The sequence below is a fragment of the Parasteatoda tepidariorum genome, chromosome 10 (genome assembly GCF_043381705.1).
Source record: "Parasteatoda tepidariorum isolate YZ-2023 chromosome 10, CAS_Ptep_4.0, whole genome shotgun sequence".
NCBI classification, from domain to species: Eukaryota; Metazoa; Arthropoda; class Arachnida; order Araneae; family Theridiidae; genus Parasteatoda; species Parasteatoda tepidariorum.
In genome coordinates this window covers 57,137,748-57,153,491 of record NC_092213.1, presented here as the reverse complement: position 1 = coordinate 57,153,491, position 15,744 = coordinate 57,137,748, and the positions used below count along the sequence as shown (strand labels likewise).

At 30.4% G+C, this 15,744-nt stretch overlaps 1 protein-coding gene and 1 long non-coding RNA gene across 3 annotated transcripts in view; one reads left to right on the top strand and one right to left on the bottom strand.

Annotated features, from left to right (window-relative positions):
- Positions 1-15,744, top strand: part of LOC139426964 (uncharacterized) — a 120,733-nt gene that overhangs the window by 22,742 nt on the left and 82,247 nt on the right. The window lies entirely within an intron of this gene.
- LOC107453098 (no extended memory) overlaps positions 1-15,744 on the bottom strand; it is a 92,511-nt gene that overhangs the window by 6,514 nt on the left and 70,253 nt on the right. For both annotated transcript variants that reach the window (XM_016069786.3, XM_016069787.3), the window contains exons 2-3: positions 8,978-9,198; positions 4,276-4,481 (exon numbers count right to left, since the gene is read on the bottom strand). In XM_016069786.3, coding sequence (XP_015925272.1) covers positions 4,276-4,481; positions 8,978-9,198 — 427 coding nt within the window. The remainder of the gene's footprint in view (positions 1-4,275; positions 4,482-8,977; positions 9,199-15,744) is intronic.

The following is a 15,744-nucleotide window of genomic DNA, read 5'->3' as shown; positions in this document are numbered from 1 at the left end:
ATTTTATTCAAGAAAATATAACGATACCTTTTATAAAAACTTTTATCTTCATTTAAGTTATAATTACTTGATAATTATAAAATATATATTGTTCTAAATCACTGCAACTATAATTGTGTCTTGAAATTGCATTAATTATTCTATGAACCTAGTAAAATTAAAATTAAAAATAAAGCAGATGTATAACCACATTCTATCAGAAACATAATTTTATAAAACTCAACATATTCGTTGAATATAATGCTTTAATCAAATCTCTTTGTAAAACTACGAATACATTTTCAGACGACTTAAAGAGAAACATCATATGTTATAATTAAAGAAAAAGGAAAAAAAAAAAAGATTAACATTCGGCTATCAGCTGAAAAAATATGAATGAAATTTCACGATACGCTTGAGTAAGTCAAGTTCCTTATAAGTTAACCACATTTAATTGTTAATCGCCAAATTTAAATATTTCTACACTGTCGCGAAACTATTTTTTTAAAAAATTACTAATTTTAATTTTTTGCTGGTATACTAAATAAAAAGAGCTGAAACTTTAGATTTTTTAATAGAAAAATGTGTTGATTAATATTGTATAAAAAAAACTATCATAATTCAAAATGTTTTCATCCACAACTAAATTAAATAATTAAAAATAATTTGAAAAACTATTTTTTGAATGCAATTATCTTTAGGTAAACTGGTTCAAGAAATGGGGCAATTTTTTTTATTTTTCTGAATTGCTTAATAAGCTTTAAAAATATGAAATAAAACCCAAAAAATANCCAAATAACTTGGTTAGCTATAAGTCCACTTCATTAATGATTAATCATGCAATTAAGACAACACATATATCATTGCTAAAAGAACGAACAAAAGAAAAATCGTGGGGAAATGACATCTTTAATCTCCCCGATTGCCCAAGAAGCAGTGCTGTAGCTGCCTTTCGTCTTGCTACCAAGCACGATTGCTTATACGACCATCTTTTCCGTCTTAAAATAGTGGATAATCCTGCCTGCCTCCTCTGCCGCAGTGGTGCGACGATGAATGCTGGACATCTTTTCAACTGTTCAGTTCTCACAAAGAACTGCATCTACTCCCGATACTGGGAGGCCAGAGAACTTTTGTTCAATTTAAGTTCTTGAATTAATTTTTGTGTTGATGTTTTGCTTTTGTTTTTGTATTTTGTATACTTCATCTCCTTCTGTATTTGTATTTTTGTTTCATTTTGATCTCTGTACGGCGTTAGGATAATGTCCGTATCACCTGCTGCATTGGAAATAAAAAAAAAAAAAAAAACTATGGGAAAAAGGGAAAATTTAGAATAACTCGTAAATTTTTTTTTTATACAATTTAATAAATAAGGAATAAAGAGAGAAATATTTTATGAAAATTTTTTACAATGCATCAAACCGAAAATTTTACTCGCTCATTTGGTGAATTGAAAAATTTTTTACAATGCATCAAAACGAAAATTTTACTCGCTCATTTGTAGAATTGAAAAATATTTTGTATATTATTTGACAAACTTGCTTTCGTTGAGGAAATTTTAGAATGTGAAAAGTAAAAATTTTAATCGCTTATATGTTGAACGATAAAAAAAAAAGAAATAAAATGAAATAAAAAACGGATTATTTTGAATAACTTTTGATCTAATGATCGATCTTCACATTCTAGGATTCAATGTTAATAGTGCGAGGGGTGACCTTAAGATATGCTGATTAATTAGTGTAGACGATATTTAAAGTTAAAAAATTAGGCACAAAAAAGTAATTTCTTTGAATAAACATAACTTTTTTTCAACAAATTTGAATTTCTGTTTCCTAAGATATAGGATGTAGCCGTAACTTTGGAAATATGGTCCCAATAGTTGGATCAGGAGAGTGGCTTAAAGTTTGGACTAATTAATTATTACTTTTACTTTTCTGCGTATTTCGCCATACATCAAGAATTTTTTAAGCGAATTAAAAAATTTTCGCTCACAGTTATAAAATTTCTTTATCCAAAGATAATTCCATGCAAAATATAACTTTCATTAAATATTTATTATTTTTTATTATTTTATATAATAATAGTCACAAATATGTTGATTTGTAAGGTTTAAAATTTTTTACATCGTTTTAAAGAATGTAGTTTTACAATGCAAAATTGAGCGAAAACAATAAATAAAAAACTCATAATCGAACAGTTGGATTTTTACTTCACCGTAACAGTGAGCAAAGAGTGTTTGATGAATTTAAATACGGAAAATAGTTACAAAATTGCTGCATTTACATACAAGGGGTCGTTCTCTGTTAAGAGGACACTATAGCATGGCAGAAATGCTTCATGATAAATTCTGTTTTTGGTTCATTAGTAATTTAAAATTTGAAGTTTAAAAAAGAAGAAAGTTCAAGTAAACCCAGATTAAACTATAAAGTTTATTTATTTTTTCTTCAAAATATAAAAAGGCAAACAACTAATTGAGACAGAATCACGCAGTGAAGAAGCAATTCAACCATAATTTGTTTTCATTTTGATATTGAGAAAAAATAAATAAATAAAAGCATTTGAAACTTCATAACTTATTCTGGATTTACTTTATTTTTTTTTTTACATGTAAAATTTTAAATTACACTGATAAATTTTTTTCTTCTGTTACTTGAGATGTTTTTAACTGATCGTGGATATATTCTCATGGCTGCTTTCAAATCTACAACCGATTTCTCTCTCCAATCCACAGCTTTTTTTTAAATATTTAGATGACAACTTTAGTCTATTTTTAGTAGAAATGTAAAAGTTTAAAAGCGTTATATATAACAGGTGTCACATAAATGTTGCGACAAGCTCCTAGGGCGAGTTCCTGTGCAATTGTAATCCCGACGGTGCGCTCTAACTCCTTTAGAAGTTTGTTGCAACATTTACGCGATCCACTCTTATATTATAGCGTTTTTAACTTGTACATTTCAACAAAAAATGCCATGGAAAAAAATCTAAAACTTTAGGTGCAAAACTATTATCAGATTTGAACTCCATACACCCGAAACAGGCAAAATCAAGCATTTGTAGAAATGCAACTGTAGTGTATCTACCACTACAAAAATACAATTTCAATTCCCAAGTGCAGGGATGGCGCGCGACACAATATTTTGGGCACTCCACCGATCACAATTGTTATTACACAAATGTTATTACGCTATGAAACAATTAAATTAAAATTTACAAAAAAGAAACAAAATATTAAACATTTACTAATAAAAATTAATACTAAAAATTAATACTAAAAAACAATTAATAACCGTAAAAAAAGAGCTAACATTAAATAACTAGCAAAAAAATCAACGGTCCTGTTTAAACTAACATCTTAGAACCTAATATAAGTTATTGGTCATCTAATCTGCAACAACAAAAGTCACATTGATGTTACTTTAAGTTGAATTACGCGTATAACTGAGATATTGCAAAATGTATTTTTTTTCAATGTAAGTAAAGAGTTTTGAGTTGATAGTATTTAATATTATTATTTTCCCAATAATCACGAAGTCAAAATTATTTAACGGCACGTCTATGACCCCATTAAGCAATTTTTTAGAGAAAATGGCACGTTGGTGTATAAAGGTTCGCCACCCTTGCCTACTATATAACACATGTTAACCCGATTCTCTGATGGGGTACCTTTTCATAGATGAAGGTTGACATGGTCGATAATAACTCTCCCCACAGCAACCGAACATTTGCTCTCTAGTGTTGTGTTATCAATTAAGATGAAATAGAATTTCGGATGACAAATTTCACACGCGGTATAGTGTACTTTTAAACAAATTCAAATAAAAAAAAGACTATTCACCCCTTTAAAAATCAAAGCCCACGATCAAATACCTAATCTTGACATCGATAGGAAGACAGCCACTACTCTCATCAGACTAAGAACAAAACATCATAAAAATATGAAAATTTCTACAGATGGGACTAGAAAATATCAAAACTGTGGCAACTGTCTTAATGTGGAGCTGACACCATATCATGTTTTTAACTGCCCTGCAGTCGCTGCAGGCCTTCACCTCTTAAACTACCCCACAGAAGAGGATTTGTATTCTTTTAATGCCATAGAAATAACAAAAACTATTCAAGCACACCATGAAATATGATTCAATAGAGGATAAGACACCAACCAACCAACCAACCAACCAAACAAATTCAAAAAAAGAGAGAAAAATTAATCTACTATTTCCTTACATAGTTTTATTTTAGATGCAAGAACATGTTCTTTTAATTAGTACTTAAAATTATAGTAATAACACATAGACTGACCTGTAATCCGAAAAGACCACAGGCAACTAATCCAATCCAAGAGTGCATGCTGTAGAAGTGTACAGGTCTGAGTCCATCATTGTGTGCATCGATGGCAGCGTACATTCCAATGCAAATGCAGGCTATGGACATCACGAAGAGGATAGCGTGCACTATCTTCCCGTAGATCTTCTTGCAGCAGGGAAAACAACGATACACAAGCATGGCTGTATAAAAGAAATGCTATGTCTTAGAAAACAATGGCACAAAATACAACATTTCAAACCATTCCTTGGATTGGATCGATAAGTTCAATTTAATACAATTTACTGTTTTAGTAAATGAAAAAGCAGAAATCATAAAAAAAACACGAAGAACTTTATGATATTGAGGATAGCCGAAATCGCTTTTAAAAATACCATTTAATTTCTTCATTTAATTGGTAAATTGCGTATGATGATGAAAAGAAATAAAATTATTAATGATAATAATCGTGAACACATGATAACATTACACGAGTAAACAATGTGAAGAATGCATTTTAAATGAAGTAATTCATTGTATTTATTAGTTCGATGATTGCTAGAATGTCAAGAATGCATGCAGGATAGATTCCAGAAAAATTTAAAAGCTGGTACAAAAAGATAGGGGAAATAAAATGTTTCAACTAATTACTATCGATCAAAAATATTTGCAAACTGAATAACTGAATTCCTAAAATTGACGTGAAATTTAAGCCTATAAAATTTACGAAAACCTCAAAAAACATATACCACCACCTTTTTTTTTTTAAATTTTAGACTTTGGCTACCCTTATAAACTAAAAGTATCATAATATTTTACATATTCACTAACATTAAACTTACAAAATTCATTTCGGAAAATTAAAAAAGTGTAGCTTTTAATTTTGGACATAGATCAAAATGCGCGTTTAAAAAGAAATGTTCATAGTTTAAAATGCGTATTTAATTAAAATTGACATAACTCATTATGAGCATTTAAGAAAATTCATTCTGTATTTAAAACTTCTCTGCGTACTATTTTTTTAAAAAAGAGAATTAACTAATGAATCGTACTAATTTCGTAATGCATAAGGTATTTAAAACATTTTAAAACAATAAAAAAAATTTAAACTGATTTTATAGGTATACTACCGTTTTTTCACACGGTTCCCAAGGTACTCTGAATTTATTACTATCATATTCCATGGGAATACTAATATATATCAATGGAATACTAATGTATATCAATGTTAAACCAATGTATATCAATGATATACATTAGTATACATTATGCATTAGTATATCAATGGAATATTAATGATATTCCATTGATATACACGAATTCGCATATTATCTCCAAAAATATAGTATGTAATGATGGTCAAAAATTTATTTAAATATCAACTTTATGTTTCACTTTCGTCTTAGTTTTATCCTCATAGTTTTGGGAGACCCGTGGGAAATTGACTTATGCATTTTTTACGTGAGCAAATTTATAATGAAACTCATCGTATTGTGACGGCATAAAAGTTTTCAGATCCAGAAGCTATTTGACATTTTAGGTAGTGATTTTTCGAGGTTCGAAAAAATGCTGTTGGAAAAAAAAAGATTTTCACTTACTCTAATTTTGTAAATAATCTGATAATGATTTTGTAGATCACCTGAGAAATTAAATTTGTATTAGATTTAACCACCCTGATTTCGAATTACTGGACTTAGCTAGGTAAAACTAATCCTTCGCGTATAAAAAAAAAATTCCAAATTATATTGTTCTGGTTGTAAAAATTTAGGATTATTTTTTGAAACTAAAAAGGTGCATTTTGAGCAGTCACCGCATTTTTAGCTTTGTCCATTTTCACAACTACACACTGTTAGCCATGTTTATATTTTCAAACATGCTTTTTGAACGATGACCATTTTCTCAAATACGCATTTTTAGTTATGTCCAAAATAAAATGCTTACGGGCGAGCTACAGTTTTCTTCATTTTAAATATTAACTATATTTTAATTTATTTACATAGTGTAGGAACTATTTATAAAGCATAATGTTTATAATGTATAATGTTTTGAGTAAGAAATTCATATTGTATTAAAAGAACGTTTTACCGACAGTTAACTTTTCTACAGTTAGACAACTTCTTTTTCTTCCTTTAAACCAACTATTCTCCAGTTTTTGACTAAATAAATAGAACCGAGATTTAAAATATAAAAACTACGCGATTTTATTTATATATGCATAAATCTATTCATTAGAAGATGTACTCAAAATCCTTATTTGTTTATCTGTTAAGATTATCGGAGTTATATTTATACTAAAATATAAAAACCAAAAAAAGTAGTTTGAATTATTTTTCATTCTTATTCAAAAATTCAATTGATTTTGTAAATTAAAGAAATTTCAAAGATGTTTCAGTTTTGCTTAGACCTAAATAATTGCTAATAAGTTCAAATTTGAAAAATTATTATTTGGAAGTGAGCCGTGCTTGGAATATTTAATCTTTAATAAAAAAAAAAGGACACCGGTATTTCATGCTGTATTTCATAGCCATAAATTATTAAAATGCTAAATATAATATTTTTCACCGATTCTGACCTAAAGTAATACAAAACAATGAAAAAAAGTATGAAAATATATTTAATTGAAATTTTGCATCAAAGGGTTAAAGCATATACTAGAAACTTCATAATTAAGTTTAAAAAAAATGACTAAATATTTCTCATTTAAAATATTTTCGTGTGTATAATAAGAAATGACGATTCATTTTTTCTTCTTAAAAAAATGTGCCCAAGGCTTCACAAGAAATTTTTATTAACCTTCAATATTGATTGCAACATTTGCATTGATGAAAATCAAATTTATTTAGAAAACCTATTGTCTCATTTCTGCCTAATTTTTGCTTGTTCATTAAAGAATAATTATTGAATAGATTATAAAAAAAGCAAACTAAATAAGGAACTAAAAAAAAATGTCAAATTCCATTTTCTGCTCCATTTCCGAAACAGCAATAGTGAAATTTGAATCTAAACATCCACTAATAAAGTCTTATTTCAAGCTAGTCAAGGCTCAAATCAAATTCAATTGAATGAATAGGTAAAGAAAAGAATACGTAAAAGTAGAAATCTAGTTCAAGCCCACAAGCAATCGACTGTATAACACAGTCGATTCATAAACTAACAATCGTAACACAATTCAACGCAATTTCAGATACTTTTAAGACATCCGTTTACAAAGTTTAAAAAAAAACAAAAACATTTAAATAATTTCAATTTCCGCACGAGAAATATTCAAATCCTTGAAACATTTACTTTAAAAGTCCGTTTAAATTTGAAAATTGTTTTATCGTTCTGAATTATAAATATGTTTAACATTTTCTGATTTTTGAAAACAGATGTAACAGCAGCTTATAATTTGTAACAGAGTTATTTATAATATACATATATAACTAGCATATGTAACATAGATTATAATTCATAACAAACAGTTTATAATTTGTATCGAAGTGAAATGATTAAACGTTAATTAAAGTTTTTGATAGCTTGATTATTTTTAAAAACTGAATGTGAAATGTAGTATTTAATATTAAAAAAAAACAAACACTTTAAAAAGTTAGTTCGATTTTCGAATAATAAAATAATTGTTACTACTCTAGCTAACTATAAGACACAATTGCATTTTTATTAGCCTTATAAGAGATGAATTTGGATTTAATTTGGATGATCTTAGAATACTAATACGAACTCCAATATTCACAAATATTTTGTTTCAATATCGTGCAAGCTTGAGATTATATACAGGGTGTAACCGTAATGATCGCCATTAAAATATAATTTTAAAATCCCGGTCAAAACATCGAAACCTGCTTGATTACCGAAGAAAACAGCTAAAAAGCCATTATTAGAAACATTTATCAGTCTGATCTGGTAATCTAATGGAATTTGATTTTTCGTACCTTCCTCAATCATGATTTGCTAGATTCTTTACTCCCCCCCCCCAAACTTAAATTTTAATTAGCGACCTCTAATGGTTATACTTTGTTTTAATTTTTGGCAAGGAGTTTAAAATGATATAATACGAGAACAAATATATGTAATTAAATTTATGAAAGTGTTAAAACAATAAAAAGATATTTAAATTCACATAAAAACATTTTTTTTTACCAGGTGAAAAATTCGCAATTCTATGCCAGTTAAAGTGAGATAAATAAACGACTTAACTTTAAAATGTATTCGAAACTTAATCACTAAAATACTTTAAAAAAATCAATCTGTAACAGACGCATACATAACTTAGGCATAACTCTTTTATAATAACTTCATCAAGAAATGATTGCTTACTCGACGTCGATTCGTGGTAACAGAATTCGTTCTTTAAACGATGTGAGGTCAGTTGGTGAGAAAAAAAATGCAATTGTCATGTATGGTAATATCTATTCATTTTGTGCATAAAAAAGGATAGAATACTGCATGTACTGTATATGCAATAATACTGTATAGCATTAGCTATACATTTTAAGAGCGTAACAAAAACATATATTACAAACATATAGCTCCAACATATAGCATAGTAAGCATAACAACATAGTAAAACATATAGCTCCATTGAAATATTACAGTCCGTCACATTAAATAAGTCTCTTTGGGGACTTAAACATGTTAAAGACAATAAAACATCTCATTAGACTACAGCACAATTAGGATGAATGGAATCTTCGATACTCACCGTGTCCATTCATGAAAGTAAAGCCAGCTATCATGAGGACGTAGTGAAGGTTCATTTGCTTGCTGCCATCCCCAGACCATGCGACTCCGCCATGGTAGTTGAAGACCCAGAAGAGTATAAGTCCTAAAGAACCAGCCAAAAGGACTTCTGCGATGAATGTCAACCAGCCGAATCCACAGCGGACAAAGATAGGCACATCGGAATGAGAGTTTTCATGTTTTCTGGAAAAGATTATATACAATTATTAAATGATATTTTGTTGACACAATTACAATTTGTATATGACCCCCTGTAGTGAGAATTAGATTTAAATGTTGAAAAAAAAATATCTAAAAAAAATGCAACAGCACAGGACTCGAAATTAAAGGTTGTTCCGTTGGGTTGGAACCAGTAAAATTTGCCTCGGAAGGACCATAAAATAAATCATCAATGGTCCCTGGAAGCAACAAAAGATATAAAACGAAGGTATGCTGTTTTGGTCATAAAATAGCATAGTTCGTCATAATTGTGAACACCACATTTAACCTGTATTGTATTTTTTTTAAATTTAAATTCACTTGAAATTTAAAAAAAATTCTAATCGTGACAAGTAAGCGTACAAGTGAAATGTGTTTAATTGCTAACCCTTTGTACAAGTACGTACACTCTCGATTATCCATGCGCGGATTATCCGGTTTGCGGATTATCCGTGCTCATTCCGGAGTCACACAAAAAATATAAAGAGAAATATTTTCAAGATTAAAAAAAATTGATTCATGAAGTTATAACACTACCAAATTTTTGGAAGCAATATTCGTTATTGGATTGCAGTATATGGAATATCAGCAGCCTGGTCAAAGTTAAATTCGTCTACGTTATCACGATCTTGGAGAAAGATCATACCGCTTGATGAACAATCTTCTTCAGATGTTCAAGAAAAATATGATAACAGTATTCTCGAACAAGCAAAGGAAATCTAAGGTTTCGAAATTCTTGATGAGGAACATTTAGAAGATTGGTTTCCAAGTGATGCATGTGAGCCTGGCTTCCAGTATTTGACTGATGAAGACATCGTTATGTAGTTAAATCAAATAGTGATGATAGTAACTGATGCAGAAAATGAAGTAAATGAATGAAATACAATTTCTCATTCTGCTGCTCTGTGGAAACTTTATTAGATTATATGGGAGGATTTGATTACGGTGACATTACTGCGGTTCGTAAAATATGTGTATCGATATATGGCGAAGACGCACTACCCATTTTTTAATAAGGAAAATTCCTAGTTTGATGTTATGCATGCAAATGTCAGTAATTTTTATAATTTTTGTACTGATATTGAATTTTTCTTTAATAAAAGGAGTTTTCGGATTATCCGTGTTTTTCGATTGTCCGTGCGACCTGTCCCGGTGATTAACCCGGATAATCGGGAGTGCACTGTAGTTACATTTTCTTAATTTCTACAACATTAAATTACAATCTAAAAAATGTTATGATAAAATTGATTGTGAAGGACCCGTTTTTGCGACAAAATTTGCTACTGATCCATACACAAACTCAAATTTCTTCTAAACACACCCCTGAATAATACAAATAATATTGCATAAACGCCGGTGAATAAACGTCTGTTACGTTAGTGCTATAAATTCCATTTTTTCTCTTTACAGTAGAAAAATAAGTCACGTGACGTGCATTCCATTCCAACGGAGTTTATTGCCAGTTTCGATTATCCTAAAGGCCTTCTAAAGTTAGAAACTGTAAACAAAACTTCGGCAGGGAGACTTCGAACACTCCAAATTAAGAAACGTGTTTGTGTAGTTCTTTTGAATATAGGACAAAATAATACTGTCGGTGTGCTTTAAGTTCTCACATACCCATTCACTTCCTTTCAAATATTGGCGTAAATTATGACTGTTGGCTGACCATCTGCAAACTTTCTCTCCAATAAACTGAACGTTTCTCTTTGTGACAAAAGATCGTTTGCACCTGCCTTACATGTTGAGAAGTTCCAGCTGAGAACATGATCCAGAAATACTGTTTCAGTTATCAGAGAAGAAAAAAAAGGAGGAATTGTGTCATCTTTAAGGACTGTATACAAAATAGTAAGATTTAAGGAAGGTTCAAGACAGTAAAATCATAATTAATTTAAATAACCTTCGAACAATTATGATTGCTCAGAGAGCAAGTAGAACTAGATCCTGGTGACACAAGTAGCGTAATGCTATATCCAGTTAAAATATCGCAATAGAAAAAAAAGATACATAGAAACTACCGAAATATCAACAAAAGATTATTTTGATGCCCTTTCACTCCCAAGGTGGTTATTTCTCCCCATCTTTTAATTCCCTTGAGACACGAAAATTAAATAATGGCAAAAAATTTGATACGTACTTAGAAATATATGTAGTTTAGAAATAATTAAACTCAAAATTAGTTATTTTTAATTATTGCATAAAATAATGATAAATTTTAATTTTTAGCATTTTTTGCATATCTAATATAGGGTAAACTAACCAGTGAAGGAACACTTAAGCTTCGCTTGTCTTTTAAAAAGTCATATTAATTTCAAAATTCGTGATTTTAGTTAAATGACCGTGTCAACATATTTGTTGCTAATTGCAAATTATGTAAAAAAATTGTAGAGAACTTACATAATATTGTTTTAAAGGTTCAAATAACAAGTAGTAAGAAGCCCAAGTGAAGGAACAGCTCTTACCAGTGAAGGAGCACAAAATTGCCCAGTAAAGGACCACTAATTTTGGTTATTTTTTAATGCTTTTTATGAATTTATATGCTATACAAATATCTAAAAACAAGCCTATTCTTGAAATTATAACATACAAATACTTGGAAAATGTTAACTTTTCTTTGTAATCATGAATTGAAAAGTAAAGTCTCTTATTTGACGATTTTTGATTTATATTACGAATTATACTATAGCACATTTCTAATAGATTTAACGAATTACATATTATTTATTTGAATTCAAATTTATTTTAATGACTTAGTATTCACTAAAAAGATGTAATTTTTAAAAAAAAAAGTTGATTGGTTTGAATTCTTAGAATTTTGTGCATTTGCAATGCACCTAAGTTAGTAGCGAGCGAGGCGAGCTTGGGGGAGCGTTAGCGAGCAGGGAGCGCAGCCTACTAGTTGTAAAATATTTTTATAGTGATTTCTTCACGTTGAGCATAAAACAAATCCGCTAGACTAAATAATTAGAATATGTCATAAAGCTGCCCAAAAAGTTAATTGAAATTAATTTCTAACCTATTTCAGAAATTTTTATTTTAATTAAAAACTCTGAACAACGAGGATAAATCTAAAAATATTTTTATGTAGACAATCCCTTCATAAAACCACTCAAATAGAAATATTTTTTTTACTATTTAAGTGATAAAATTGCACCAAAAATTTTATCAATATATTGAACGCTTTTGCTTTAGATACTTCTGCAAGTTACCAATTTTTAAGGATATACACTACTAAAGATCAATTTATACGAACACAATTTCTACTCTTGCCCTTGAGCTTAAAGCTCCAATTATAAAACAAGTGTCTATCCTTACTAAAATGGCCGCTAACAAGAAAGTTAATACACCGTCAGTTAGCGATACATTTAGATAGGATAATGTCAAATGTAGAACCTCAGCCGAACTTAAGTAATGTTAGTAAAATTTAACAGCGGCATAAAATAAGTCTGTAGCGAGAATAAAAGGGAAAAGGCAAGAACAAAAACAAAACAAAAAAAACCCACAAAAAAAATTTGGAAGGAATACTTTGTTATCCCGTATGCACCCGAAGACGTTAAGCTCGTGAAGAAGTGGGGTAGATTTTGAGTTAACGTGTGTATGTCACTGTTTTTTTTCTTCTTTTTTTAACGAAAAAAAATATAATAATAAAATAAAAAGAAAAAATATAATAAAAAAGGTTAAAAAAAAAATACAGGGGCTAAAAGAATAAAATAAATAGGCAAACGATTGAGAAGGTGGCCGAAAGAAATAAGAAAATCATTTGGGACTTAGAAACAAGCTGTATATTGACAATGAATTAAGCTGATTATAAATATAAAGGCCGTTAACTTTTTAAAAATTTTATACCACGAAGTTCTGAATTTCTTAAAACTTATGGTTAAACAGGTTTTTAAAGCATATTCGATGTTAATGAATTTATAACATTATTCTTTTAGCCCCTACATCGTATAATACTTTAATTAAAGAAAAAAATCCAACAAATAATTGTTTGCAATTATACATCTAGCTTTATATAGCAAGAAACAGATAATAACTTTACGTATGCAATGAGATAATTGATGCCATAATAATGCCTCAATTAAGTTATATGCAAAATTAATAGAAAGTGCTGTTCCCTCCTAAAAAATGTTTTTTGCCTGCAATTGCGCCTAATGTAACACCACAAATAGCTTTTGCGTAAAACTGTGTTACACTTTACTGCTAATGACGCCGCATGATTTAATAGGATTAACTTTCTATGTTTAGGGAAAGTGTGACGGAGCAGAAAACTGCTATTCCAAGTAAAAAAATTTACCTTCAATGTTCTTTTTGTTTTATCTATTTTTTATGCTAATAGGAAGTTAGAAATGCCAAGGAAGACATAGTGGTTTAAAAGCCGTGGTGGTTTAGAGGATAGAGCGTTCGCCTTTCAATGAGGTGAACCGGGTTCGAATCCCAGCAATAGTTGATTGATACGAATTCCGCACACAGTGCTGACGTGAAATATCCTCAGTGGTAGACGGAACATGGGTTAGAGTTCCCTTGCCGTCAGGCTAACCGTGGCAGGTTCTCGTGGTCTTTCCTCTCCATGTAACGTAAATGCGGGTTAGTTCCACCAAAAAGTCCCCCACGAAAGCAAGATTTTTCTCTATACTTGATCTAGGAGTTCCCTTGTCTTCCGGATTGGGTTCAAAATAACAAGGCTACGGAGTTTAACATTAGCAGTCGTAAACCCAAAAATTGGGTAGGCTGTTCAACGACGGCTATAAAAAATAAAAAATCGGCTTTAATGCCTGATAACGATGAAAGAGCTGAAGATAAGCAAAAAATATCGGAGGATGTACCCACAACTGATATCATAATAAGCATAAAAACTCTGAATCATTTGCGAATGCAACCCATAAAGCAAATTTGCAAACAATAATAAGCATTGAAAGGAATATGATTTTAACTGTATCTAAAAACAGAAAACTTTTAATTATTACGCATATTTTCTAGCAGTTCATCTCGAAAAAGTGCCAATTATTAAAAAAATATACTTATATTTTCTTTACCCCTTTTTTACGTTATTCCGCTTCGTGCGTTTTTTAACGCTAGTTCGAAGGAAAACTTAAAATCGGGGTTCTACTATATTTAGATCAATAAGATAAAAGTAATTACAGATGACCGAAAAATAAAATACTAAATTTCCTAAAAACTGAGTAACATGAAACAATGACTGCACACGCAATAAAATATTCACAGATTAATGAGATACAAACTAATTACAGATGGAAAAAAAAAAACTTAATTTCCTTGAAACATGCTCAAAACAGGAAATATTTCCATTGAAAAAATACTGCTTTTTTCCTATTACGGATATCAAATAATCTAGTTCCAGCATTGAAGCTGCTTAAGGTCCAGAACAAAAGAAGAAGAAAAAAATTAGAAGCTAGATTGACTTTAATTAAAAAGCACACTGTACCTGAGGTGCAAATTGTTTTTCCCGGTGGATGATTTCGGCAAGCGCTTCTGCCCATGCCGCACATTGTAGGCGTCACACTTTCGGGCTGGACACAATCCGTTAATTACCATGCCCGTCAAAGTGACTTCAAAGACGAGCCATCGGATAAACGAGAGTTGGACGAGGAAAAGAGAAAAAATGTGTAAGAAACCGTAACCTGAGTGAAAATGGTAAATAGAGTGTGCAAACGGTTTAACACGCATCGGTTAATGTCCAGCGCGCGAATGATTTGGCCTTATTATCTTGTATATACTTTCCGTTTGACCATTCAATTGAGACATCAAACAACTGAAGATGCGTGGCCTTTTAAGCAGTAATAAGCTTAATAAGTGGATTGGATTGCTACATATCTTGTTTAGATGGCACATTAAAGAGTTAATTGGTTTCTAAGCAAAACGATGTTTTCATAACCTTCGATGTTCAAGGAATAGCTTTGCATATTATATTTGCGAAGCGAAAGAAATTTTCCGAAGCTCTTTATCTAGGCGAGAGGTAACAGTTTAAGTACCTTAAACTAGACACAAATCTAATTTAAATTATATAGATCAGCGGTTTTCAATATTCTTTTTTTGTCAATGGAACCCTAAATAATTAACATTCTATCGTTGGAATCCCAACTACATAGTGATAAAGTAAATAAAGACAATTGCGAACGTATTTACGAAAAAATGACTTCATGACACTTACACTTTTTTTTACACTTACAATTTTACACAAACACTTATTAGTAAGAATAATATAGCAATGATGGCGCAGGAGATAGAGCGGTTGCCTGGTGACCCGGATTCGCATTGCAGCGATAGCTGGTTGATACGAATTCCTCACCCAGCTCGCACCAACCACAGTGCTAACGTAAAGTATCCTCAGTGGTGGACGGATCATGGGTTAGAGTCCCCTTGCCGTCAGACTAACCGTGGGAGGTTTTCGTCTCCATGTAACGCAAATGCGGGTTAGTTCCATTAAAGCCCTCCGTGAAGACTAATTTCTCACAATACTTGATCTAGAAATTTCCTTGTCTTCTGGATCGGATTCGAAATTACAAGGCTACAGAG